The 25,108-nt window shown below is 43.3% G+C and overlaps 1 protein-coding gene across 5 annotated transcripts in view; it reads right to left on the bottom strand.

Moving 5' to 3' along the window:
* ABCC5 (ATP binding cassette subfamily C member 5) overlaps positions 1 to 25,108 on the bottom strand; it is an 87,995-nt gene that overhangs the window by 34,661 nt on the left and 28,226 nt on the right. For 3 of the 5 annotated variants that reach the window (XM_070466313.1, XM_070466311.1, XM_070466312.1), the window contains exons 3-14: positions 24,447 to 24,604; positions 23,489 to 23,644; positions 22,710 to 22,857; positions 17,660 to 17,893; positions 17,336 to 17,509; positions 16,402 to 16,549; positions 13,089 to 13,237; positions 12,580 to 12,687; positions 8,101 to 8,457; positions 3,685 to 3,756; positions 1,441 to 1,565; positions 1,248 to 1,320 (exon numbers count right to left, since the gene is read on the bottom strand). In XM_070466313.1, the coding sequence (XP_070322414.1) occupies positions 1,248 to 1,320; positions 1,441 to 1,565; positions 3,685 to 3,756; positions 8,101 to 8,457; positions 12,580 to 12,687; positions 13,089 to 13,237; positions 16,402 to 16,549; positions 17,336 to 17,509; positions 17,660 to 17,893; positions 22,710 to 22,857; positions 23,489 to 23,644; positions 24,447 to 24,604 (1,902 nt within the window). Of the gene's footprint in view, positions 1 to 1,247; positions 1,321 to 1,440; positions 1,566 to 3,684; positions 3,757 to 8,100; positions 8,458 to 12,579; positions 12,688 to 13,088; positions 13,238 to 16,401; positions 16,550 to 17,335; positions 17,510 to 17,659; positions 17,894 to 18,655; positions 20,307 to 22,709; positions 22,858 to 23,488; positions 23,645 to 24,446; positions 24,605 to 25,108 lie in introns of those variants that run through there. The other 2 variants (XM_070466314.1, XM_020879990.2) reach the window with 2 other exon arrangements.

Below are 25,108 nucleotides of genomic sequence, written 5' to 3'. Positions count from 1 at the left end.
CAAAGCAGGCCCTTTACCAACTGGCTTTCCAGCAACTCTTAGCCTCCACTGTCAATGCCCCTTCTGTACCCTGGGATCTGAGCAGGTGTGTCTGCTCAGTTAAACTGTGTGTCTATTATGAACACGCCTGACTACTGTCATGCCTTCTCTTGTACTTGTCTGCTCAGTTCTGGCATCCTCTCCTCTGTGAAGCCTACCCTCCCCTTCTCCACTAACACCCAAAAGAAAGGCAACTCTTTCATCACCTTATTTTGTGCCTATTTGTCAGTATGTCTTTCCCAATTGTAAGCTTGCTGAGGATACAGATTATTGTCCTTTTCTTTTATATTCCCAGGGCCCCCAGAAGCTTCTGCACAGGGAGCTGGCATATAACAAGCACTTAATAAATGTTACTAAATGAAAAAAAAATCGACTGTCAAACAGTAACTGGCTCTGTTTTGTTTGTTTTTTTTTTAAATCTTGTCCTTAAAAAAAATTCAATTAATTCAGAGGTTTTCAAATAAGAGCATATATAAGAATTATCTGCAGGGCTTGTTAAAATGGACTGAGGGGGCCCCATCTCTCGAGTCATGATTCAGTAGGTCTCTGGTGCGGCTGAGAGTCTGCAGTGATGTTGCTGATGTGCTGCTAATCAGGGGACCGGGATCTGAGAGCCAATAAATTAACCAAACCACTCCAATCTGGTTTGAGGGCTTAAACAGAAGTCAACTGAATAAAAGTCAGCCCCAGAGACCTCAAGGGCAGGTCATGGAAGATGAGCATTAACACGGAGAGCCAGTTCCAAAGACAAGCCTCGGGGAACTACTCAAGCGCAGAGAAGCAAAGAAAGGCAGCTTTATGTTAAGGCCTCTTTCTTTCTAGAGGGAGTCAGCTCTCTAGAGAGTTACATGAGTAAAAAGAGGTTGGCAGAAGAAAGTTCAAGGAATCTCAACAGGCATATGATTGAGTAATGGTTTTAAATATGAATAGTGCAGAAAATATGAACTGTGAACCAACAATGGGATTTTGTTTAAAATCCACAACACATGAAATCTATGTGCTTAAAACAGGCAATGTTGCTATCCCTGCCCTAAGGAACAAATGTGTCCCTAACATAAAGTCCCAATGAAAGCAAAACTCCTGTGAAAGTTCTTCTCCCACAATTTAAGGTGCATGCCTAGGAGGCAGTTCTGGTACAGCTCTGCCCCCCAAATACCAGAATCCTCTCCGCTAAACACCCTGGCCCACCAGGGGCAGAAGGCCTGTACCTCTGTCAGGTCACTGTGGGGAAGGATGGCCAGGTCAGGCCTCAGGCAGCAGCAGTTCAGCACAGAGTTGTATCTGAGGGACACAAGAAGACCCAGAGTCAGGGGCATGGTTGGGGTAGAGCCTGTTGATGTGGGCTGCCTTGCGTCTCACACGGCCAAGAGGAAAGCATGACAGAAATCAAACATTCCTTGCCTTTCTTCATCAAATTCCTTCCCAAAGAGGATGTTGTCTCTCAGAGTGGCATTGAGGATCCAGGCCTGCTGGGCCACATAAGCGAAGGTTCCATTGACTGCAATGCTGCCCTCTAGAAGTGTCATCTAGGGAAACAGACACCATCCAATGGCATCACAACACAAAGCCATCACCCTGAGTCAACAGAACCCCCCACGTTCCACAAGGGAGTTGAAAGTCTAGTCGGTTTCCTTGGATGCTTTTGGAACCCAAATCCAGCTCTCACCTTTGTTCCACAGCAGTCAAGAAAATCAAAGTTCTCCTTGCTTATGTGTGATGGGAGCCCAGCATAACCCATGACTTGAATGAATGAATATTTCATTCAGCAACTCATAAGCTACTTTATCATCCTTTCTTCCTAACTGCAAACTGTTCTAATTAAAGGAACTCAAGCAGAAGGCCCTTACAGAATTCCCCTGGGGAGGATGCTGCAAAGATTTAGAGCTAGTCCCTTCCTCAAGATGAGGGCAGGCCAACTCATCTACAGAATTAATCCAGCCTGTTGGCTAGGTCAGCTGCTTTTGTAAAATGAGGATCAGAGGGGGGAAAAATTCCAGTTAGACATCAATTAGCATTATAGAGTATTCACATAATGGTGACAGACCCTCCACTCCAATGTGAAGAGATTACATGATAAGCTGTGTGCTTTGAATTATGTTTTCAGTTGCAGAGATTGACATGAATCAATTTACTCATTTTACTCTTTCAGGTTTCCTTTCGAAGGGACTAACAGTAGATGCTTGTCTTGGATTATGAATGCTATAGCTTGAAACGGTTTCATTAACCAATCTGCACAAACAAGCTTGTCCTCTCAAACACAGTAATGCACAGCGGACACACATAAGACTGTAACATACTGCCAACTGCCCACAAACAGGTAAGCACTCTCACAGATAATGCATTCAGAGTGATCAGAAACCTGGAGGGTCTACTGTGGAAATCCAGCTCTTCCAGCTGCTACAGTACAAACACCCCACAATGCAGACCACCAATAAGGGGTTAAACTCTAAAGAAGCAGGGCTGACAAGTAGCCCCTGCCTCTCTGTCAGGATTTGATCCAGAAGCAAAGACCCACTCAGTTTTCAATTTAACTGCTGCCCACCAGCCCTCCCTTTCAGTCCACCCGTGTCTGTCATCACTGGCTCTGAAATCTGGCTGATGATCAGAAATTATGTAGGAGGTTTTTGGCTCTTAGCAAACACCAGTGGCTGAGCCCATCCACTGCACAGTCTCACAAGGCAGAAGGGGTAGGGGTGGGGAGCTGTCTCTCCCGATGATTTGGATGCAGCTTTCCTCAGACCACCCTGAACACCTTTGCTCCACCAACTGTGACAATGATGCCAAACAAGACAAAATAACACATAGACTGGATGCTACATGAAAATCTTCCCCAATCCCTTCTCCTATTTGTTTAATTTCCTCAACATGGATAAATGACTCAGAGGACCTTATCCATCAGCAGGAATAATCTTACATTTATCCTCATCTCAACCGCCTAAGCCAAGCTCATTTAATCCAAGTTTAGAAGCCTATGGGGTTTTGCTTTATTCTTCCGATTATTTGGTTTCTAAAACATAGTAGAAGATAATCTGTCTTAGCTGGATGATCCCCACTTGAAATGCTGACAGCCCTCTTCTGGGCCCTCTGAGCACTATTCACTCACTACCTTGGGCTGTGCTAGTATGTCTAGAAGGCCTAGCACCCCAAGCAAACCATGAACTCCTTGAGGGCATAATTCTTTCAATGGTTAGCTTGAAAATGGAGTAGGTCTTTGTTTCTAGATCAAATCCTGAAGGCCATCTTTCTGACAGGGAGGTTGGTGAGGCTGGTCCATTTGTTGGCAGTCTGCAGTTTGTCAGTCTCTGACCTCTGACATTCCCCAACACGCTGTTCTGGCACACCTGTGGCACTCAATAAATACGTGCTGAATAAAAGAAGGCACGAGGAACAAGTGACTCCAGCTGGGTATCAATGGGTCCAGGCGCCCACTGAACCACATCCCAGATACAATGCTGTTGTTAAGGGGTAGGAGTGGGTGGGGGGAGGGGGCGAGGAGTGGCAGGAACATGATAACAGACCAAGGGTCCTTTTGTTTCCACCTTTCCTGACTCTCTTCAGGAAATAAGTCTATTTTTCCTGAGACTCTTGTTAAGCAGAATCCAGAGAAAGAAGCAGAAAATGCCCAGGACAACAACAAAATCTTACCTGGCCTAAAATGGATGAAATGAGAGAAGTTTTTCCACTTCCCACACTGCCACAGATTCCAACCAGTTTACCCTGGACAAAGCACATGAGAGAGGAAGGTCATTAAAGGAGACTGACCATTCATGTCAAGGACTTTGGATTTCTTTGAGAACAAAAACATTAGTGACAGTTCATCACTATGGGAACTGTCATCCTGAGGATCTAGCAAGTCACTTACCTCTTTTCTCCCTCATCAGCCACCCACGTCATAGGGTTTCTGTGGGGATGCACTGAGGTAATAGATGTGTAAGCCTTTTAGAAAATTTAAATATGCCACAGGCATTAAGGTGTCCCACATAACTTTTAGAAAGGCCTAAACCTTTCCCACTTTGTTGGCAACCCATGCTCTTTGATAACTTGTTTGTTTTTATTGATGGTTTTGAAAGAGGACAGGACTCTTAAAAATCATTTTATTTTCATTTTATATGATTTTTTTCCTCAGGGTCTAAAAATCATTTTGAATAAAAACTAATTGCAATGTGCACTGTTGTTTCCATTTTTCTTTTTTTAATAATTATTTTTATTTGGCTGCACTGGGTCTTAGTTGCAGTATGTGGGATCTAGTTCCCTGGCCAGGGATCGAACCTGGGCCCCCTGCATTGGGAGCACAGAGACTTAGCCACCGGACCACCAGAGAAGTCCCTGTTTCCATTTTTCTACAAACATTTCCAAGAATCTGAGGGCATATTTTTATCATCAATCCCACATGAAAGTAGAAAACCAAGCCTGTGATTAACTGAATATCCCCAGGCAAAATGATGAGTTCTCCATGGGCAGTATTAACTGTTTTCAAGAACAGACAGATGATTTTAACAGGGCCACTTGTTCAGCAACACTCTATCGGCCTTAAGCCTGGCATGGAGGAAGGGGATGGAGAGTGGTGTTGTGGAAAGAACACGGATTCTGGAGGTAGACAGGTCTTATAAAATTATTCTTGACAAAGTTTTTGACATGGTCCAGGGGGCTGAGAGATTACTAACCAGTGGTTATAAAGAGACCAAGTCACAGGCTTAGACTCTGCTCTGGTCAGTCAGGTTAACACAAAGAAAACTCTGTTCTGATGACTAAATGGTGGCTAAAGAAGATGTCAACAGTGAAGCAAGTGCCTGGGATACAGAAAACATCAGGCAAATGTTAACTTCCCTCCTCTTCCCTAAAGAGAGAGGCTGGGGGAATAATAGCTAAAGGTCTGTCATGTGAACATGGACTGTAAAGGGCAGAAGGAGGGTCAACAGATAGAAAGGAAAAGAGTAAACTTTATCTGATTACAAGAAATAATCCTCTAGTAGAGTTGATTAGCAATGTAATAGAGTTGCCTCAAGATAACCATTATTAAATAAGAAGCCTGCTGTTAAAAGTTAACTGAAGTCAAAAAAACTGACTTGCACGCCCTCCAATGATGAGCCATGCTAGTTGTTTCATGTGGTCTCATCCATCTCCCTCTTGTCTGTAACTTCCAACAGCTAGGAGCTTTTTGTTTCCCTTTAGTACAGCTCTGGATCTGTGTAACATGCCTCACTATACAGTCCAGCTCTCACAACCGTATGTGACCACTGGGACGACCATAGCCTTGACTATACCTTTATCGACAGCGTGATGTCTCAGCTTTTCAACACACTGTCTAGGTTTGTCATTGTTTTCCTGCCAAGAAGCAACTGTCTTCTGATTTGATGGCTGCAGTCACCTTCCACAATGATTTTGGACCCCAAGAAGAGGAAACTGGTCACTACTTCCACCTTTTCCATTTCTATTTGCCATGCGGTAATGGGGGTGGATGCCATGATCTTAGTTTTTTTAATATTTAGTCTTAAGCAGGCTCTTTAACTCTCCTTCTTCACCCTTATCAAGAGGTTCTTTAGTTCCTCTTCGCTTTCAGCCATTAAAGTGGTATCATCTGCATATCTGAGGTTGTTGTTTCTCCTGCCTGTTTTGATTCCAGCTTGTAACTGTAAAGAAGGCAGAATGCCAAAGAACTGATGCCTTCCAGCTGTGGTGCTGCAGAAGACTCCTGAAGGTCCCTTGGATAGCAAGGAGATCAAACCAGATCAGTCTTAAGGGAGATCAACCCTGAATATTCACTGGAAGGACTGAAGCTGAAACTCTAGTATTTTGGTCATCTGATGCAAACAGATGACTCACTGGAAAAGTCCCTGATGCTGGGAAAGATTGCGGACAGAAGAAGAGGGTGTCAGAGAATGAGATGGCTGGATGGCATCACCAATGCAATGAACATGAACTTGGGCAAACCCTGGGAGATGGTGAGGGACAGGAAGGCCTGGCGTGCTGCAGTCCATGGGGTCGCAAAGAGTCAGACACGACTGGGTGACTGGACAACAACAACATGCCTCACACCACATCAGAATCCCTGAAGACCACACCCAGTGAGGCAGATGAACATTCCTTACCACCTCTGTCACCACCACCTTGGTCCAGAAAACTCTAATGCTTTTCCTTGGTTCTCCTGGCTTCACTCCCTGTTCTCCTACACTCTTCTGAATCCAGAAGCTAGAATGATTCTCTGCATCTGCAAGTCAGATCACATCACTCTTCTCCTCCAGTCCCTCTAGTGGCTTTTCTATCCATTCAGAGTAAAGCAGAAGTCATTACGAAGGCTCTGGCACGCCAATCCTCTCTGCTTTCAGCACCCTCCCCTCTCCCACGCTCACTCTGCTCCTGTGAAAAGCACAATTAACACACTCGGGGCTTTCGTGCTCTGTTCCCGCTGCCTGAATGCTCTTCTTCCCCCATGTATCCTCATGGCTCATTTCTTCAAGTCTTTGCTCAAACACAGGCATAGCTTGCACATACTGCAGGTCTGGTTCCAGACTACTGCAGTAAAGCAAATATTGCAATAAAGTGATTCACACAAGTGTTTTGGTTTCCCAGTGTTTGTATTAGTTACGTTTACTTTAGCCTATATAGTGTGCAATTACATTATGTCTAAGAAACAACATGGTATCTATTTTAATTTTAAAACACTTTATTGCTAAAAAATGCTAACCATCACCTGAGTCTTCAATGAGTCGTAATCTTCTCTGATGGAGGGTTTGAAATATTTCTAGAATTACCAAAACATAACAGAAATATGAAGTAAGCAAATGCTGTTGGAAAAAAACATCTATAGGCTTGCTTGATACAGGGTTGCCAGAAGCCTTCAATTTGTTTTTAAAAAAAAAGCATCATGCCTGTTATTACCTTTTTTTTGGCTGTACCCTGAGGCATGCAGAATCTTAGTTTGAGGCCTTCCCTCAAGTAGTCTATTTAAACTGTAGTGACACCTGCTCTCTGTCCATCAAGCCCTTCATCCCCTTTTCTCTGTAGCCCCTTTACCTGTTTACCATCTGCCTTTGCTCAGAAGAAGGCAAAATCCAAGAGGGCAGGGATTTTGGTTTCTGCTGCTCTAAAACAGTGCCTGACAGACAGATGGCACTCAAAATGGCTACAGAGACTTAGAGAACGAATTTATGATCACCCTGGGGGAAGGGTGGGGGGAAAGGATAGTTAGGGAGTTTGGGGTGGACATGTACACACTGCTATACTTAGATGGATAACCAACAAGGACCTACTGTATAGCACAAGGAACTCTGCTCAATGTTATGTGGCAGCCTGGATAGGAGGGGAGTTCTTGGGGGAGAATGGATACATGTATATGTATGGCTGAGTCCCTTTGCTGTTCACCTGAAACTATTACAACATTGTTAATTGGCTGTACCCCAATACAAAATAAAAAGTTTAAGGACAAATGGCTGTGGAGTGAGCAGATATATATACCCTTGGGATTTTCTGGATGCTGCAGCCCTCAACACGCTGCTGGCTCCCAGTCATATTCTGTAGGTTAAGCCTTGAAGCTGGAGTGTCTCTTAGTCACTCCCTATAGGGAGACTTCTGAGACACTCTAGTCCTGGGCTGTAACATCATATACCATAATGGCCTTTACTTTCATTAAAAAATAAAGTTACAATAGAACTGCTGATGACAGCATCACTGGGAGTAACTATTATATGCCAGGTTCTGTGCTATGCATAGCCCAGTACTAATGAGCAGCTCACACAGAGTTATAATCAGAAATCATTATTATAGCTCACATATAACTATAACAATCAAATCTCCTCAGGGCAAGACTGTGGAAAACCCGCCTGAATGCTTCATTTCCTTGTTTACAAAATGAGTATCTCATGAGAGCATTTCTAGAATTTATTTCTATTGTTATTCATTTCTATTGTTAAATTCCTAAGAGTCCCTTCTAGAGTGGACCTGGCCAGGTTGGCTCTTTGGTGCAAAGAGCCACTCCCAGCCGTCACTCCCAGCCACGAAGCACTCTACTGAGAGGACCGGCAGCAGCCCCCTCTCCCCAGAGGACACCCAGGAGGCGGTTACCTCTTCGATCTCCAGGTCGATGTTGTAGAGCGTCCTCTGCAGGCGGAGGCTCCCCAGGTGGATGTGCTTGCCCTCGTCCTCCTCAGGGCTGGGCCGCTCGTCACTGTCCAGGAGGAGGTGGCCCTTCTGCTCTGCCAGCACCGCCTGGTGCTCAGTGCGCTGCAGCTGCCTCACCTTCTCTTTCTTGCCCCTGGCAGCCCTCTTGTCTTTTTTCGTTTTGGGGGTCAGCTTGGGTGAGTTCTGGATACTGGAGTGGGAGGAGTCCCATGCCAAGGTGGCATTTTTCATCTCTATCGTGAGGTGAGGGCTGGCTGGTTTTTTCTTTATCATGTGAACCTCTTCCATTAGAAACAAACTCTGATAGGAGTTGTGAGAGAGGTGCAAAGATGAGACACTGGATCAAGACCAGGGAGACAAGCCTAGGGCGTACACTCACGTAGCAAAACACATCAGGCTATACAGTGGAAGGAAGCTGAAGGGCAAAAGGTAGCTCATTAGTGTAGCCCAGCCTCAGGCCCATGGAGAGGTCACAGGAATGTGGGGACACCCTCAGGAGGGACAGGGGCCTCCTCAATTGGCCCACACTCTATGCTACCAGTTACATGCTAAACTCTTCTTTCCTTTTCCACCACTCTCAAGAGGACCAGGGGATATTTAACTGACTGGTCTGCAGCCCTCTGTTCTCACTCAGGAGCTGCTGAGTAGTAGGCAGTAAAATGTAAGCAGGAAAACCAAAGGGCACACTGCTCTCCTGCCCTGACCCTCATCACTCTGCCATCCAGACCACTCCTGCAGGGCCCCCACGCCTGGGCACTTTCCTCACGTACCACATGGCACATGGCATAGGGATAGGTTGAACTGAGCTGATGGCCAGGTCTAGCTCTCTCCAGTTAGAAAGGAGCACCTAAGGTTTGATCGACAACAGAGTACATCTTCTCACCAACAAGTCCTACATTGGAACTTGTGAGAATTCAAACAAAGGGCTTGCATGAAAGGGAAGGATATCTCCCTCAGACACACCATTGAGAAGAAAGCAAGACTCTTCCCTCCCACCCATTCCCCAACCCCACTGAAGCATGTCAGGGAAAGAAAAGAGGAATGCTTGAAAAGCTAAATGTCTTGGAAATTACATTGGAAACACTGACCATAATAAACCTCTGCCCAGAACCAACATGTGCCCATGACTTTGAACCCACTTCTGACACCTCCCTTAACTAAGTGATCCTCTCTATAGGATGCTATACCAGTTGGATTCCCAATATGATTAAACAATTTTTTTTTAAACATTAGAAAGTCTTTAGAAAAAAGATAACTTTTAGTGGCAGGACTCTTTCCTTAGTCACTTCGTTACCAAGAATCCCTAACTACTTTAAAAGCCCTTTAAAGTCTGCAGGTGCTATTAAGTGTACAACATAATCCCCTTGCCTGAGAGCAAGCCCCTTTTCCTAAATCCTAAACTCCTAAACTTGGTCTTTTCACTCCTAAACTGCCACATCTCCTACCCACTCCTAATCCTCCATCTTCCCAGAAGTGTCATGTTTCTAAATCTGGATAATCTTCGCTCCTGGTCAACCTTTAAAAAAAAAGTAGTTTAAAGTTTAGTTTTCTGAAAAGAGCCATTGGTTTCATTTGTTCAGAGCCTTCCTGAGAAGACTGAACTGAGAATAACATGCCAAATATTCTGTCCACCTTTACAGACTGAACCACATGCTGACAGAATTCCTGTCATTTCTCTCACCTCAAGAGTTACTAAAAGGATCTCTTAGGGCTCATGTACTATAAAAACTAGGCTAGTGCCTCTGACTTGCACAGCTTGTCCACATTTTCCCTTCCTACAGGCTCCCCACAACCACGTACTCCTCCCAGGAGGATTTCAGCCTCAGTCACTCTGCCCCAACACACTGAGGCACACAAGGGCCTCAGGCACCTGAATTCATATCTACGTGGATTTGCACCTGCCAGCCAAGAATCTTAGAGCTACATAAACCATAAACCTTAGCTTCACCAGAGGACGATGACCATCCAAACATTATTCTCAGTCACTGAAACAATCAAATTGGAATGTATCTGTTGAGCAGAAGAGGGGACTACTCATAGAGTTCCCAGATAAAATACAGGACGCCTAGCTAAATTCTGATTCAGGATAAACAATGACTAATCTTTTAGTCTAAGTACATCTCATGCAGTTATTAACTGGGTGTCCAGTGTTTTTATTGGCTAAACCTGGCAACACTATAGTGGTGACTGTCTTATCAGAAAAGTTATAAGCTGGCTTCTCACTGCCTTTCTATAAGTTATCATACTCCTAGAAGTAGAGGCGGGGGAGGAGGAGAAGATTGACAAAAGGAACTAGCCAGAATGCGACTCATTCTCATGGGGTATATAGCAGAGCTGTGGGTGGTTTTGCTTCTATTATTAACTCTGAAACTTCCTGTGTAGAGGAAGGATCTATAGCGTGAAAAGCCATCTGCTAATACAAGTTCTCACTAGTAAGTGAATAGAGAGCTCTCGAGAAACAATTGAAAGTGAAGTCGCTCAGTCATGTCTGACTCTTTGCGACCCCGTGGACTGTAGCCTACCAGGCTCCTCTGTCCATGGGATTCTCCAGGCAAGAATACGGAGTGGGTTGCCATTTCCTTCTCCAATAGAAGTGAACAAATCTACACTATAAATTCCCATCCCTTCATCCAAAATGTCACCAAAGCCATTCACTAACGAAGACTGAGAAACAAACAGGGAACTAATTAATAGTCAAAACATCTGCCTTAGAGGTTAACACTCTGATTATTACAGATCATTTCAACTGATTTATCTCTAAGTTAAGGCCATTCAATATATTTTCAAATCTTGATTAATATATTTTCTTAGTGTAAAAGTTTTTATTTGGTTAGTTTCTAGCTCTTCTATTTCTCTGCTGAGACTATCTTTTCATTTCTAAGGTCTTTTTCTGATAATTCCAACATTTGGGTCATCTCAGTGTTTTCGACTTTCTTGGTTCTTTGTATACAGAGAAATTTTGGATTGTATCCTGGGTATTTTGAATATTACATTATGAGACTCTAGGTCCTGGTTTTGAATCCTATAAAAAATGCCGTGTTTTTGTTTTAGGAAGAAATTGATCCATTTAGGATCAATTCTGGTCTGCTTCCTATGGGCTGTTAAAAACAACAGGCCTCAAATAGAGTCACTGATGTTAAGCCCCAAACTAGGACTTAACTACAGTTTCAGCTCTCCCAGGAATGGAATATTAAACCAGTCAATCAGGAATCACCTGATCAGCACTAGCTAGGAAACCTGCCTGAGAGACCCCTATTATCCCCTAAAGAAAAGTAACCTTGCAATAACCAATGCAGTTTTCTGCCTAGGATAACATCCTTGTTCCTGGTCCCTTCTGCCTGTAAATCCTTTCATTCTGTATGACTCCTCAGAGCTCTTTCTACTAAATTGCATGCTGCCCAATTCATGAATCACTGAATAAATCCAATTAAGATTTTTTCAATTAAAAAAAAACTGCCTTCATCAAGCTAGATATTGTGAGTTCTGCAAAATAAAGCTCTGATTATGATTAAGTCATTTCTTTTCATATGGCTCTGGAATTTGGCCTTCTAGCAACCACGTTGGGGTGATGGAGGGTTGGGCCTGGGGGGCACATTCTTGAGGACTACCTTTCTTGACCAACAAGGCTGAGAACCTTACTTTTGTATTGCTCTCAGCAGCCAAGAAGAATTAGCAGAGCTACTCTCAGCAGTGGCTTTGTCAACAGCCACTTTGCCAACAGCTGGGAGTCCAGCCACACAGGTGCTGTTTCTTTTTGTTTTCGTTTTTTTAATTATTAACCACTTCCAAATATCTACCTCCCTCCACCCTCCCAAATATATCTACTTCTTGTATCATGTATTCGTGTTACTCTGAAAGCACAAAGAACACAGCCAAGGCATGATCAACTAATCCCTTGCAAGAAAAAAAAAATCCTTACTTCACTTCTCAGTATGGTCTAGCTTTATACTATACCCACATCATTGCATTTCCTGTACCATGAATGACCAATATATAGGACAGAAAAAAGAATCAAAAAGAGTTTATGACCAGCAGCATTTTGGTAAAGGTAGATGTAGATCAAGGTGAGAAAAAGCTGGCAGTCTCCTGATCATTCTAATTGCCTAGGTTTGAATCACTTAAAGGCCCAGTAAATTATAACAAATATAATGTTAAGTCCAGGCAAAAGGGACTAGCTCTGCAGGGGAACACTGAAATTTTGGGAGCCGAGAACTACATAGGCTGTCTATAAAAGGTAAAAAGTTGTATTTCTATGGACAGGCCCTCTGAGTTTTTCACTGACTTCTTTCTTACCAACTTGCCAAAAGGCTAAAGGTGAAAAACGTCAAGTGTAGCCAGCCCATGTGGCCCACTGGAATAAAGGCAGCAGTTAGTTTTGCAATGGACAGCTCCTGACATGGAGGGGCGAAGGGAGCCACTTACCTTAAATCTGTCAACAGCCACAGATGCTTCTGAGAGGGACTTTACTGAAAACGGTGTAACTTTCAAAGCAAAAGTCATGGAATTGAAGACAGTTACTACTGTGAAAGCCTGAAAATAGGAAAAGAGGAGAAATTGAACCTGATGAGGCTCTGTGGCTAAAGTAACACAACATCATCAATTTCCCCTCAGGTTTAAAGAGGGCTACAGCTTGACTGACAAATGTTGGTATGAGTCAGATATATTTCCAATATATTTTTTTAAAGATAGAAATTTTATGAGACCTCCAGTTAAAATTCTCAGTGAATCTAAATCAATTGATGATCTGTATTTCAGAGTTAAACCCAAAGCTGAGTTGACTAAAAACAAGCCATACACTATCTGTGCACTGGGGCTAAATCTCCATTCTTCCACTTGGATTAACTGCTTGAGTGAAAAATCCAAATCTAGCAATAAGAGAACCAGAGCATCTCTACATGTGGTGTTTCTAAAATGTCTCCAAGCTTACTGACCTGTGCTGCTGTTAGATCAAAGCCAAGGGTCATGTGAACAGAAAAGGTCACCACACTGGCGATCACCATCACAATAGGAGCCACGCCGACAGTGATGCTCTGAAAGTACCCAGCTTTTTCCAACATCCGACGTTCATCCTCTCGGATTTCTAAGGAAAAAAAGCAAGCCAGTTTCTAAAAAGCAAGTTGAAAGAAACTATGGGATACTGCTTATCTGTCACCAAACACAACTTGGTAGGTCTTTGGCCACCATGGGTTTTAAAACGACCCTGTAACATTTATGATGCAAAAAACTAGGTCAATATAACCATCAATTATAATTTGATCATGAAAGCTGGTATGCAAGCCGGAGGTTTGAAATGGATCAAGTCATAGAAATGAATCTAACAGAAAAGTCATTACTTCTCAGTACAATAATCATTTTCTGCCTTAGTCTGATTCTTTTTGCAAATTTCTTATGTTTAAAAGGAATGAACACATTAATCATGTCTGTCATTGACAGTTTTGTTTGCTTACCTGGTTGTTGATTATTTCTAGCTTAAGTACTTATAGGAAAGACTATACAACAATAATGGAGAATTAAAAAGGAACTAAGATTTACTAGGGTGCCTACTGTATACTGGGGTTAGGAAAGAGGCTTTCACACAAAAAAAGCAGTAAAGATGACTGAAAGAAGATGAATGAGATAAAATACAATTTTTGTAAGCAGAATGATTTTTCTTAAATATCTACAAAACTAACAACCTTATTAACAGAGTAACTATGCCAAAGCCTTTGACTGTGTGGATCACAATAAACTGTGGAAAATTCTGAAAGAGATGGGCATACCAGACCACCTGACCTGCCTCTTGAGAAACCTGTACGCAGGTCAGGAAGCAACAGTTAGAACTGGACATGGAACAACAGACTGGTTCCAAATAGGAAAAGGAGTACATCAAGGCTGTATATTGTCACCCTGCTTATTTAACTTACATGCAGAGTACATCATGAGACACGCTGGGCTGGAGGAAGCACAAGCTGGAATCAAGATTGCTGGGAGAAATATCAACAACCTCAGATATACAGATGACACCACCCTTAAGGCAGAAAGAGAAGAAGAACTAAAGAACCTCTTGATGAAAGTGAAAGGGGAGAGTAAAAAAGTTGGCTTAAAGCTCAACATTCAGAAAACTAAGATCATGGCATCTGGTCCCATCACTTCATGGCAAATAGATGGGGAAACAGTGGAAACAGTGGCTGACTTTATTTTTCTGGGCTCCAAAATCACTGCAGATGGTGATCGCAGCAATGAAATTAAAAGACGCTTACTCCTTGGAAGGAAAGTTATGACCAACCTAGACAGCATATTAAAAAGCAGAGACATTACTTTGCCAACAAAGGTCCGTCTGGTTAAGGCTATGGCTTTTCCAGTGGTCATGTATGAACGTGAGAGTTGGACTATAAAGAGGGCTGAGCGCAGAAGAATTGATGCTTTTGAACTATGGTGTTGGAGAAGACTCTTGAGAGTCCCTTGGACTGCAAGGAGATCCAACCAATGCATCCTAAAGGAGATCAATCCTTAGTGTTCATTGAAAGGACTGATGCTGAAGCTGAAACTCCAATACTTTGGCCACCTGATGTGAAAAGCTGATTCACTGGAAAAGACCCTGATGCTGGGGAAGATTGAGCACAGGTGGAGAAGGGGACGACAGAGGATGAGATGGTTGGATGGCATCATAAACTCGATGGACATGGGTTTGGGTTGACTCCGGGAATTGGTGATGCACAAGGAGGCCTGGTGTGCTGCGGTTCATGGGGTCACAAAGAGTTGGACGCGACTGAGCAACTGAACTGAACTGAACTGAACCATGGAGTACAAAAGACCACAGAGTAGGAAGTATGACAATAAAGCAGTGAAGTATTTTCAAAACATTTTCAAACACAAAAGCAATTCTTCTGAGAGGCTACACACTGACCTTAAAAGTATTACCACTGTCCCAAACACTGAGAAATATATTAAGAGCCAGCTCTCAAGCCATACTTTTAAAGATTTCATATCATTGCTTTAACATTTATCACATAACTTATCCAAGTCTGTAATGAGCAAGAATGCTCTTTTCAAGCTAATACACACAGGTAAAGATACCAAAGTCAGGAGCTGAAGGATGAGTGGAATCTCAGAAAGAAGATTAGAAAACTGAGAAAATCAGAATTTGAGAGCCAGAAGGGACCATCAGTGGTGACCCTGCCAACAACAGGCTTGGCAGACATCCTATTAGCATCCAATTGTTACATTCTATTGCCAACAAACTCACTAGTTAAAGAAGGGGCCTGATCCATTGCTGGAACTTCTGAGTGGTCACTTCCTTCTGATGACCACTCGTAATTAAAGTTTATGGAGTGTCCCTGAAGGTTCACTCAACAAATCAAGCACTGAAAATAAAACAGTTTCCTTAATCTGAACGCTATATTTCTTCTATTCAACCCAAAACTGCACCAGCTTTTTAATTGGAACATATTCTGGTTAGCTTACTATGAGATTATGGTTGACGAACAGGCATTTCTATTATATTTAAACTAAGTTTAACTATAACTATGTCTTCTCATTTGAACTCTAAAGTGCCTTTAAATATATTTTTTCTTAAATTTCACTTTTTAAGGCCCAAGATTTCAACTTTTGTTAAGATCTTTAGGAATGCCCAGCTAAGGTGTTAATTATTCCTCCAAACTTTGTGGCATTCACATACAACATGCTTATGTCTGCACTGAATTGATGGATCAGGGTAGGGTCAGGCACTGAAAACCTTGTAATTCAACACAAGTCAATTATCTGAAAAGAAACCAAACTTAAAAACTACTGTGAGTGAGTGGAAGAGTGAGGCCCAGAGTCCAGCTCTCCTGAACCCCGGCCCAGCTCCTTTCCCAGCACCACCCCCAGGTTCTTACACCTGCCTACTCGTATTGCACACATTCCCAGAGTAGGGGGGCAGGGGGTAGAAGTGGAGCTCTCAGCAGACACTTGCTATTGTTTTCTGTGATGGCCTCATGGCCAGACCAGAAAATCACAGGCAGGGTGACAGTATAGATAGGGGGCTTTGAAACTGAATCAAAAACTCATAACCAGATGAGTTATCTTGGGACAAGTCAGGTCTCAGTTTCCTCATTTATGAGGCGAGATCATGAGTGCCAGTCTCTAAGATCCCTATCAACGTAACGCTCATAGGATATTATAAGAACACACGATATTTTGATCCTATGACATTAGGATTCCCAGTAGCTAATGTGTTCAGAAAGCAAAGAAGCCAATATACATATATCAAGTCTTTAAACTCACTTTGTACACTCTGAGAGAATGCTTTGACCCAGGCATACATTTTAATAAATTTAATGTAGGTGAGGACTTCATTCATCTTCTGGACACGGTCATCTGTGATGGTCACACATTTTCTCCTGAAGTACGCAGTGATCCGTGATACAAACATCTGAAAGGAAAAGCAATGTCATGCCAAATCAGAGCTTATTCAGAATTAAGAACTGTCTACTCTTTCTGGGAAGTAAACCCACTTAAGATTATTATAAAAGTGAGCATCCTGTAGTTATACTGCCTTTTTAAAAAAATTTAATATTTTTACTATTTATTTACTTATTTGGCTGCACTGAGTCTTACTTGTGGCATGTGGAATCCTTAGTTGTGGTATGTGGGATCAAGTTCCCTAGCCAGGAATTGAACCTGGGCCCCCTGCACTGGGAGTACAGAGTTTAGCCACTGGATCACCAGGGGAGTCCCTGTACTGCGTTTTAATAAAAATGGTCTCTTAAATGATAATAGTACTTGACTCATCCCTTTGGAAGAAAGTTAAGGCAAATATTTGCACTCAGAGCAATCACGGCTATCAATGAAACCAAAGGAAAGCAGGAGAGCTATATCAGTTAGCATCAGCTTGAAATGGAGTGACTCAACTATTCCTGTATTACCTGGGGGCAGAGTTCACCTGCTGACCTTCTCCTCACTCACACTCTCTTTTTAAATCTCATGTAGGAGCTATTGCCTTTATTCTAATAATGTCTGACTTCCTCTGAAGTCAAAATTCTGCCTGTGTGGACTGTACACTGTTTAACTCTTTCCAGACATTTCCAAACCAGGTACCTGCTTAAAGGAACTTTCCAATCAAAGATGTGACACCTCAGTGGTGTCAACTGTATAAAGCCCAACAGAAGTAATTCATCTGAGGAGAAGCTTTCAAAATACAGTAAAAAGGCTTACTCACCATTGCAGGATAAAAGAGGATAAAAACAGCTGATCCCAGGAAGCCTGTTGGTCCCAGAATAATTACATTATAAACCATGCCCAAGATGGCAATAACAGGTCCTCCAGCCAGCAAGCTGCCAACAGCAGCTGCCTCGAACATCCTCTGTCCGTCGTTTGAGCACAGGTTGATGAGCTACGAGATACAAACAGCAGTGAGTGGACACTGCAAGGACACAGATGCTGGCTCAGCAGGAAGGTAAAGGACAGAGCAGGGACTCAAGGGAAGGAAAAAGCCCAGGTTGCGAGCTCTCTCTCTGCCCTGAAGCCACCACCCCTCACTCACCTCACCCACAGACTTCTCCTTAATGTTCTTCAGCTTAAGGATCTTCTTAAACGCCATGGTTAGGATGGCTCCCCGCAAGCGTACCCCAGTTCGGTAATTCAACGCCCATGTCAGTGCAAGTGACCAAGAACGCACGGTTTCTGTCAGGAGGAGGCCCAGGACTAGCAGCAAGCTGTACTGGAGGTTAGACTCTGTGTCCTGGGTGTACTCCAGGAGGTGTTTCACCACGAAGGCCTACAGGGAGAAACACACACCGCCGTCAGCATCTCCACCGCACCCACACACCACAGCACAGTTTTATGTTAAGTTAGAAAGAGAAGGCATTTTCACTGTACAGTGACAAGTGCCTAAGCAGAGAAAGACCTTCTTGGAGAACCAATTACTACTGACGGCCCACCCTCGGCAATTTATGCAGGGCATTTTGCAGGAGGCAGGTCTAATTTGAAACTTTTCTTCCTTTAGGATACCATCAAAATTGATACTCTTTCTAATGTAACATAAACCTGTCCATAAGCTGAAATTCATTCTCAACACACTGGTCATTAAAAAGTATATAGTTGACCTTATTCCAGTATCTCCACACAATGATACATTTCTTTACATGAAATTAAGACCTTTCTTTTTTTTGGATTGTTTCAAACGTGCTTATTTGATAAAAAGGAACAGTGTACCTACAGTTGGACTGGGGAAGAGTGAGAAGTGCATTTGCAAAACATTCCTGAAAATAAACATCAGCAGTTTAATAGTACAGAAGAGAGCAAATAAAGCAGACTAGCCACAATCCAGAGCCCCTCCCACGGGCCCTCCCCCATGCCCCACTCCCTCCCAAAAACAAAAACATGTTACCTCAGGTAGCACATGTCTAACACCACCTGCAGGGAGGGAAGGCAGCAGCCCCCAGAACCACCGAGTGCCACCTCCAGCTCTGAGGTCCTGCAACGCCGGAGCACACACTCACACAAGGCACATTCAGCAACAGGATTAAATACTAGGAAGTGGGAGGTCATGTACTTTTATTGAAAATGAAAAAAAAAAGTACCATCTTCAAAGAGCATCTCACAGACACTGTACAACAGGAGAAGCATTGCGGTAACATACATGGGAACATACAGAGTTGAGTTATACAGGGCTAGCCAGCCAACAGGTCGTCTGGCTGCGACTGTTGTTTTTTAACTACACACAGTGGAAATACAGCATTGAACCGAGATCTGTTTCCAGAGTCCGGAGGAGCGCATCAAGCTGACAGCACTTAATCGGTTAGGGCTCCTGAAGTTGCAGTGAGTCTGCAATAGAGGAGATTCTTCAGGAATAAAGACCTCGCTGCTAAGGAAAGAGAGTTAAAAAACAAAACAAAACTGAAAACTCCCCAAAGGGGACTCTTGCTTAAAATCACTGGCGTATTGGGTCACTAGGCCGTGAGGAGTGACCTCTTGCTCAGGACGGAATACAAAAATCTAGGCCTCAAGGAAAAATGGGTGGCATCCTTCAGAGTCTTTTCGAGTCCTTACAGCTAAAGTCGATCTTGCCAAAAATGAAACAAAACAAACCACAGCAAAAAGAAAGCCAAACCAATCCCCCTCCCTAAAGGAAGAAAACAAAATTAAGGAGAAACCCATCCACCATCTACCCCAATCCTTATAGCCTTTAAAGGGTACTGAAGCTGGAAACCAGCGCTTGACTGACAGACCAAAATGGAGGCCAGACACAATCGTCCTGAAGCAGCTAATGCTGAATTCCAGAACCCAGACTCTCTCTGGGTGAATCGGTATTTCTTGTTTTTTTTTCTAAGAGGAAACCAGATGTTGACTAGATCCTAAGAGATCCCCACCAATCAGATTTCCGTCAAGTCTCAGTAAACAACCTGATCAAGTAAATAGGAGATTTCAGATGCCAAGAACTGTGTATCCCATCTCTCCCCTCCCTTGAATTTTTAGGTTTTATATCCACTGCTTGGGTCACCACTGCACACAGCTGGGTTGCTGGTTTACTAGCAAGAAGGTTGGCTTCTTTTTCCAGTATGCAATCCAAAATGTGGAACTGAGTCACTGAGTGGCAGGGTCAGAACCCCATTTTCCTCACGTGAAGCAACTCAGTAAGATGGCGGTGCGGTAAAGCATTTTCTCACACACCTCGGCACTGACGGAGCCGTCTCCAAAGGAAGGCGTGAAAGGACAGCAGGTTGTAGTTTGGGGTTCCTTCCTTCCCAAACCTTTATTGTGCCGCTTTTCAGCACCAGGCAATAGCATTAGGACCTCCCAGAGGGGAGGAGAAGGGGGAAGGTAAAAGACAAAATGAATGCTTACACTATATAAAACTTTCAAAGGGGAGGGAAAAGAGGAAACAGCAGATTAAAGAATTTTCAACACACACAGCGTTTTTAAAAAACAATTACATTTCAAACCATTTTGTATGGAACAAAGGAAATAAAAAGGTTCTCATGAAAAAACCAACCAAAATTTCATCTTAAAAGCTTACAAATTTATCATTTAAATTTAAACAAACTGGGAGAAAACTCGAGATTGTCAGCATAGCTATCTGGCTGTCCATTCCCAGTGAATAAACATTACCTTACCTGAACTCTTGGCGAGAGATTCTGCCCAGCTTGACTCTCTCATTCTGACCGCAGAATACAGCCATCCTGAAAATTCTAAAGAACAGCTTCTGTCACTGGTTCCACTACAGAGACACTCCCCCCAAATCCAGATCCTGACAGCACCAAGCAAGCTGCAGCTGGAGAGAGGCTGGAAGGGCGGGAAACTTACCTCTCTAGAGGCTTTTCACTGTCCTTTCCCGCAAAGGCCCGTGAGCAGAGTTAGCATTCACCAAGAGATTGCACTGCAGGAGGAAGCCGTCTCTTGCAGATCTACAGGGCGGATGCTAATTCTTTACATACAAATCATAAGTCAGGCCTGGTCTTTTAAAACTGTTTTAATCCAAGAAGGCCACAAATCATCTCTGCAAGTTTAGCAATTTGGCCACTCATCGGAGGTCAGGATCATACCCTTATAGATTTTGGTTCTCCATTAACACTATGCTGACCCTTAGACGCCATGTACAGAGTGCTGGTCCACTAGTGTGACTGAAACCCCTCTTGATCATTAATGTCCAGCCCTGGACAGCCAGCAGTTAAAAAAATGAAACAACACAGTCACTTGATTGTGTTTCATTAGTTCTGCATATGGCTACCAAGGTTTAGTGAGGCTGGAGGGGAGATTAAAAAAAAAAAAAAATATATATATATATAGGATATCTGGGGACTTAGTTCTTACATAGATTTCTGTAAGAACAGATGAAGACAGTTTGAAAGTCCTGCCATATTAGAAAATGTGCAAAAAATCTAAAATGGATATTCTTCCAGAGGATGTAAATCCACAGATGGAAGGTATGCTCACTGCTAATAGTAATCTCAAAACCAATTCTTCAATTTCCAATTAAAAAGAAATTTGTTAGAACTGGAGCTCTGAAAAACAGAAGTTTCCATTGCTTACAATCTGAAATCTTTTTTGTCAATGAGAGACTGTGGATGGAACCACTGCTTTCTTGATCGTTCCAGGGGAAAAGTCTCCTGAAATAACACAGGCCTTAAGGGGCTCTTCTTAAAGAGAGTGAAGAAAAGGAAAAGCGTGCTGCTGTTTTCCTATTAAAGGAAGGCTCTCAGCTCTCCTTGGCATTGAGGACGCTTTACTAGAGATTAGTAATCCAGTGCACAGTGCCTTAAAAGAAGGTGAAAGAATACGCAGGTGCTCAAGGGAGTGACTGTAAGGCCCCCAAGCTGAACAAGCATAAGTAACTTTTTATCCCAAGTGAAAAATTAAAATCCCAACAATATGGAAATTTGGGGGGGAGGTGGGAGAGCCAATGAAATTCTAGCATTGACCAAAGAGAATCAAGGAAGCCTGTATACCGTGCTACCCAGCTGAAAGAATTCTTCGAAAGATCAGAGCAGCCACCAGCCCTGTAGTGAAACAATGACAGAAGCTCTTCTTGGGGGAAGCTGGTCCTATGAAAACGTTTGCCATTTTGGTCAGTGACATGATATTCAGTTACATGGTCCCTCTTACTTAAAAACTTATACCAAAGTGTGTTAGTTTAAGGTCAATTAATAAGAAACCCAATACCAGAAAAGGAGTGTTCTCTGCTTCAGAAAAGAGATCAAAAACTTTTTAAAGGCATCAAACATTAAAAACAAAAACAAATGAACAAAGAACAACAACAAAAGAACATAACAGAAAAACTGCAAATTAGTTTTACCTAATTACCATGCATCTTAGGCCCATACTTACCAAAACCATGAACCTCCAGCTTACCCACACATGGAAAATGCACAGAATAAGGAGTACTACTGCTCCGATGCCTCAAGGCAAATATGTAGAAAATAGATTTAATCAAAGTCTCAAGTGTAAGGGCAGCACAGTGGGTGTAAGAAACAGGTGTCCAGAAAACAGTGTGATGGTCACTATTCTCCCCTACTCTGCTTCAGCAACACTAGGAAAACCAGGGCTGCCACCCCGACACCTGCCACACAGTTTACACTATAAACCAAAACTGAAAATGGACTTCAGGTTAGACTCTAAAAATCTCAACAGTCCTCCAGCTTCTTGAGGGCTCCTTTGTCACAGAACCGGCAAACATGTGACAACTCTGCCCCCAGATCTTCGCTGTGTCACCAGCACCAACTCAACAGCCTACGCCACACAACGCCACTCACAGCACAGCAAGACACACTGCCCACACCAGGATTGTTGTTTCATGTCAACACACAGCACGGCAGCGTGGTCCTGTGCAGAAACGGAATCACTCAGCTTCACCCCCACCCCAGGGAAGCAAGCCAGTTCCACTTCTTCTGTGGTAACATGGCCCCCTCATCCTTCCAGTTGTCACAAACCACTATTCACCTAATATCAGTCATTCCCTGGCAACAGACCTGGAGGCATCTCTAAGGTTGCTAACTAGCCCAAAGATGAGCACAATCCCTGAAACAGAATAAGAATGTTAGAGCTGGCCATGGCCGGGCCCCTGGAGACTGTCAGAAAGGATGGTTAGGACTTACTGGTCCACTGAAGCCCGCCAGCTGAGTGATCATCAGGCACACGATGGAGAGGATGAGCCTGGTGCGGCAGAAGGTCCACACAACCCTCCGGAGGGAAGCAGCGTCGGGCCCAACTTCATTCAGCTCTTCTTGCCACAGTCTCTCTAGTCTTAACAAGGGCACATGTCCTCCGTTACACATCTTCCCAGGGAATACGCACACCCCAGCCTCCCTGCTGCCATCACTCATACCAGTCTCTCCTTTAAAGTTATGTACAGAGTCTTCACCTTCTGGGGAAAAAAGACCCTTCCTGATAACCACATATTTACCCTGTATAGGCAGCCTCTCAGGATTCAGAAAATGATGAGAACCAAAGTCTTTCCTTCCACCCACAAAAATTATCCCTGAATAGAATCTGTCTTTCTCAAGGGTCCCCAACCCTTGCTGAAGGATCCTCTGGTAAAGTGTAAAGTTGTAAACTAGATTTTAATCATGATAATCGGCTACCACAAAAATGTACTCTGTCACAAGGCAGCAACATAATCTCCCTGCAGACTCAGGAAGAGAAGCGGGGCTGAGAGAGAGAGAGAAAGCCCGTAGTTAAAACAGGATTCAAGGTAAAATAGGAGATAAAGCAGAAGAGCAAAGAGAAAGTCACCCCCAGGCTACCCCCCTCTATAGCACAGCTCAAATCCTAAAAGGACTCAGAGTTCTGAACTTGGAACTGCCAGACCCACACTCCTAGCTCAGGCCCTACATATCCAGTCTGTGGGAGACGAGGGTGGACCAGAGACGCCTACCTTCTGCAGTTCACCTCGGAAGACTCATACTTGGACAAAGACCACACATCCTCCATCAAGAGCTCCCCCTTCTTGTGGGCTTTGCGAGCCAGAGGAGAAAGCCAAGAAAAAGTCATACAGGAGAAGAGCCCAGCATTGTCCACTGGGTGCTGGTGTCTGAGGAGAGAAAACCCAAAGCACAAAATTGTTAACACACATGGAGAGGCAAGCCAACACTTAAAATATGCTGTTTAGTTAGTATACAGCACTCTTGACAATGGAAACAGTGAATGATTTTATTTTTTGGGTTCCAAAATCACTGCAGTCGGTGACCGCAGCCATGAAATTAAAGGATGCTTACTCCTTGGAAGAAAAGCTATGACCAATCTAGACAGCATATTAAAAAGCAGAGACATTACTTTGCCAACAAAGGTCCATCTAGTGAAAGCTTTGGTTTTTCCAGTAGTCATGTATGGATGTGAGAGTTGGACTATAAAGAAAGCTGAGCACCGAAGAACTGATGCTTTTGAACTGCGGTGTTGGAGAAGACTCTTGAGAGTCCCTTGGACTGCAAGGAGATCCAACCAATCCATCCTAAAGTAAATTAATCCTCAATATTCATTAGAAGGACTGATGCTGAAGCTGAAGCTCCAATACTTTGGCCACCTGATGCGAAGAACTGACTCACTGGAAAAGATCCTGAGGCTGGGAAAGACTGAAGGCAGGAGAAGAAGGGGCAACAGATGATGAAATGGTTAGATGGCATCACTGAGTCAATGGACATGAGTTTAAGTAAGCTCTGGGAGTTGGTGATGGACAGGGAAGGCTGGAGTGCTGCAGTCCATGGGGTCACAAAGGGTTGGACATGACTGAGCGACTGAACTGATACTGATGACTAAACTCAACTTTCCCCAAATAATCTTAGCCCAAATTTTTCTGGTGCTTCACAGATAAGCCATTAACTAGCAGAACATCTTACTTGGAAGTGGTCCGGATGGGCTTCAGAACACTTAAGCTATGATGGTACTTTCCCTTGGGATGTTCCTCATCCAGTATTCTGAGCTGAGAATGCATGGAGGGGTCCAGGGAAAGGCCCTCTGCTCGGGCTGCTGTTTCCAAGGCATCCTGGCAATCCAACTGTTTCAACAGAGAGGGAGAAAAAGCAAAGCACAGTTAATGAACATGAGAGAATCAGAGAGGACCAAATCTACTTGACACAACAGCTCAAACTGCAAACCTGATTCATCTCACCCAGGAAATCCCAAGGGTCAGGAGGTTAAACACTCACTTGTGTGATACGAACTCACTAAGGAACATTCAACTGGATACTTAAAACTTCTACAGTAACAGACTTCATTTATTATTATTTATTTTTTGAGCACTTTCAGGAAAACTGAGCAGAAAGTATAGAGCTCCCATAGACCTCCTCACCTACCCTCTTCTCCTCCATAATTAACATCTTGTATGAGTGCACTACATTTGTCACAAGTGATGGCCCAATACCAATATGTTATCATTAACTGAAATCCACAGTTTATATTAGGATTCACTTATTGTGTTGTATGTCTTAAAAGTTATATTTTTATCACCAAAATGTTTTATTTTTTTGTTTTTTTCAAAATGTTTTATCTTTCATTTCCC

This window comes from Odocoileus virginianus, chromosome 4 (assembly GCF_023699985.2).
Source record: "Odocoileus virginianus isolate 20LAN1187 ecotype Illinois chromosome 4, Ovbor_1.2, whole genome shotgun sequence".
Lineage (NCBI taxonomy): Eukaryota > Metazoa > Chordata > Mammalia > Artiodactyla > Cervidae > Odocoileus > Odocoileus virginianus.
Note: the sequence above shows the minus strand (reverse complement) of the source record. Positions and strands in the feature narration are given on the sequence as shown.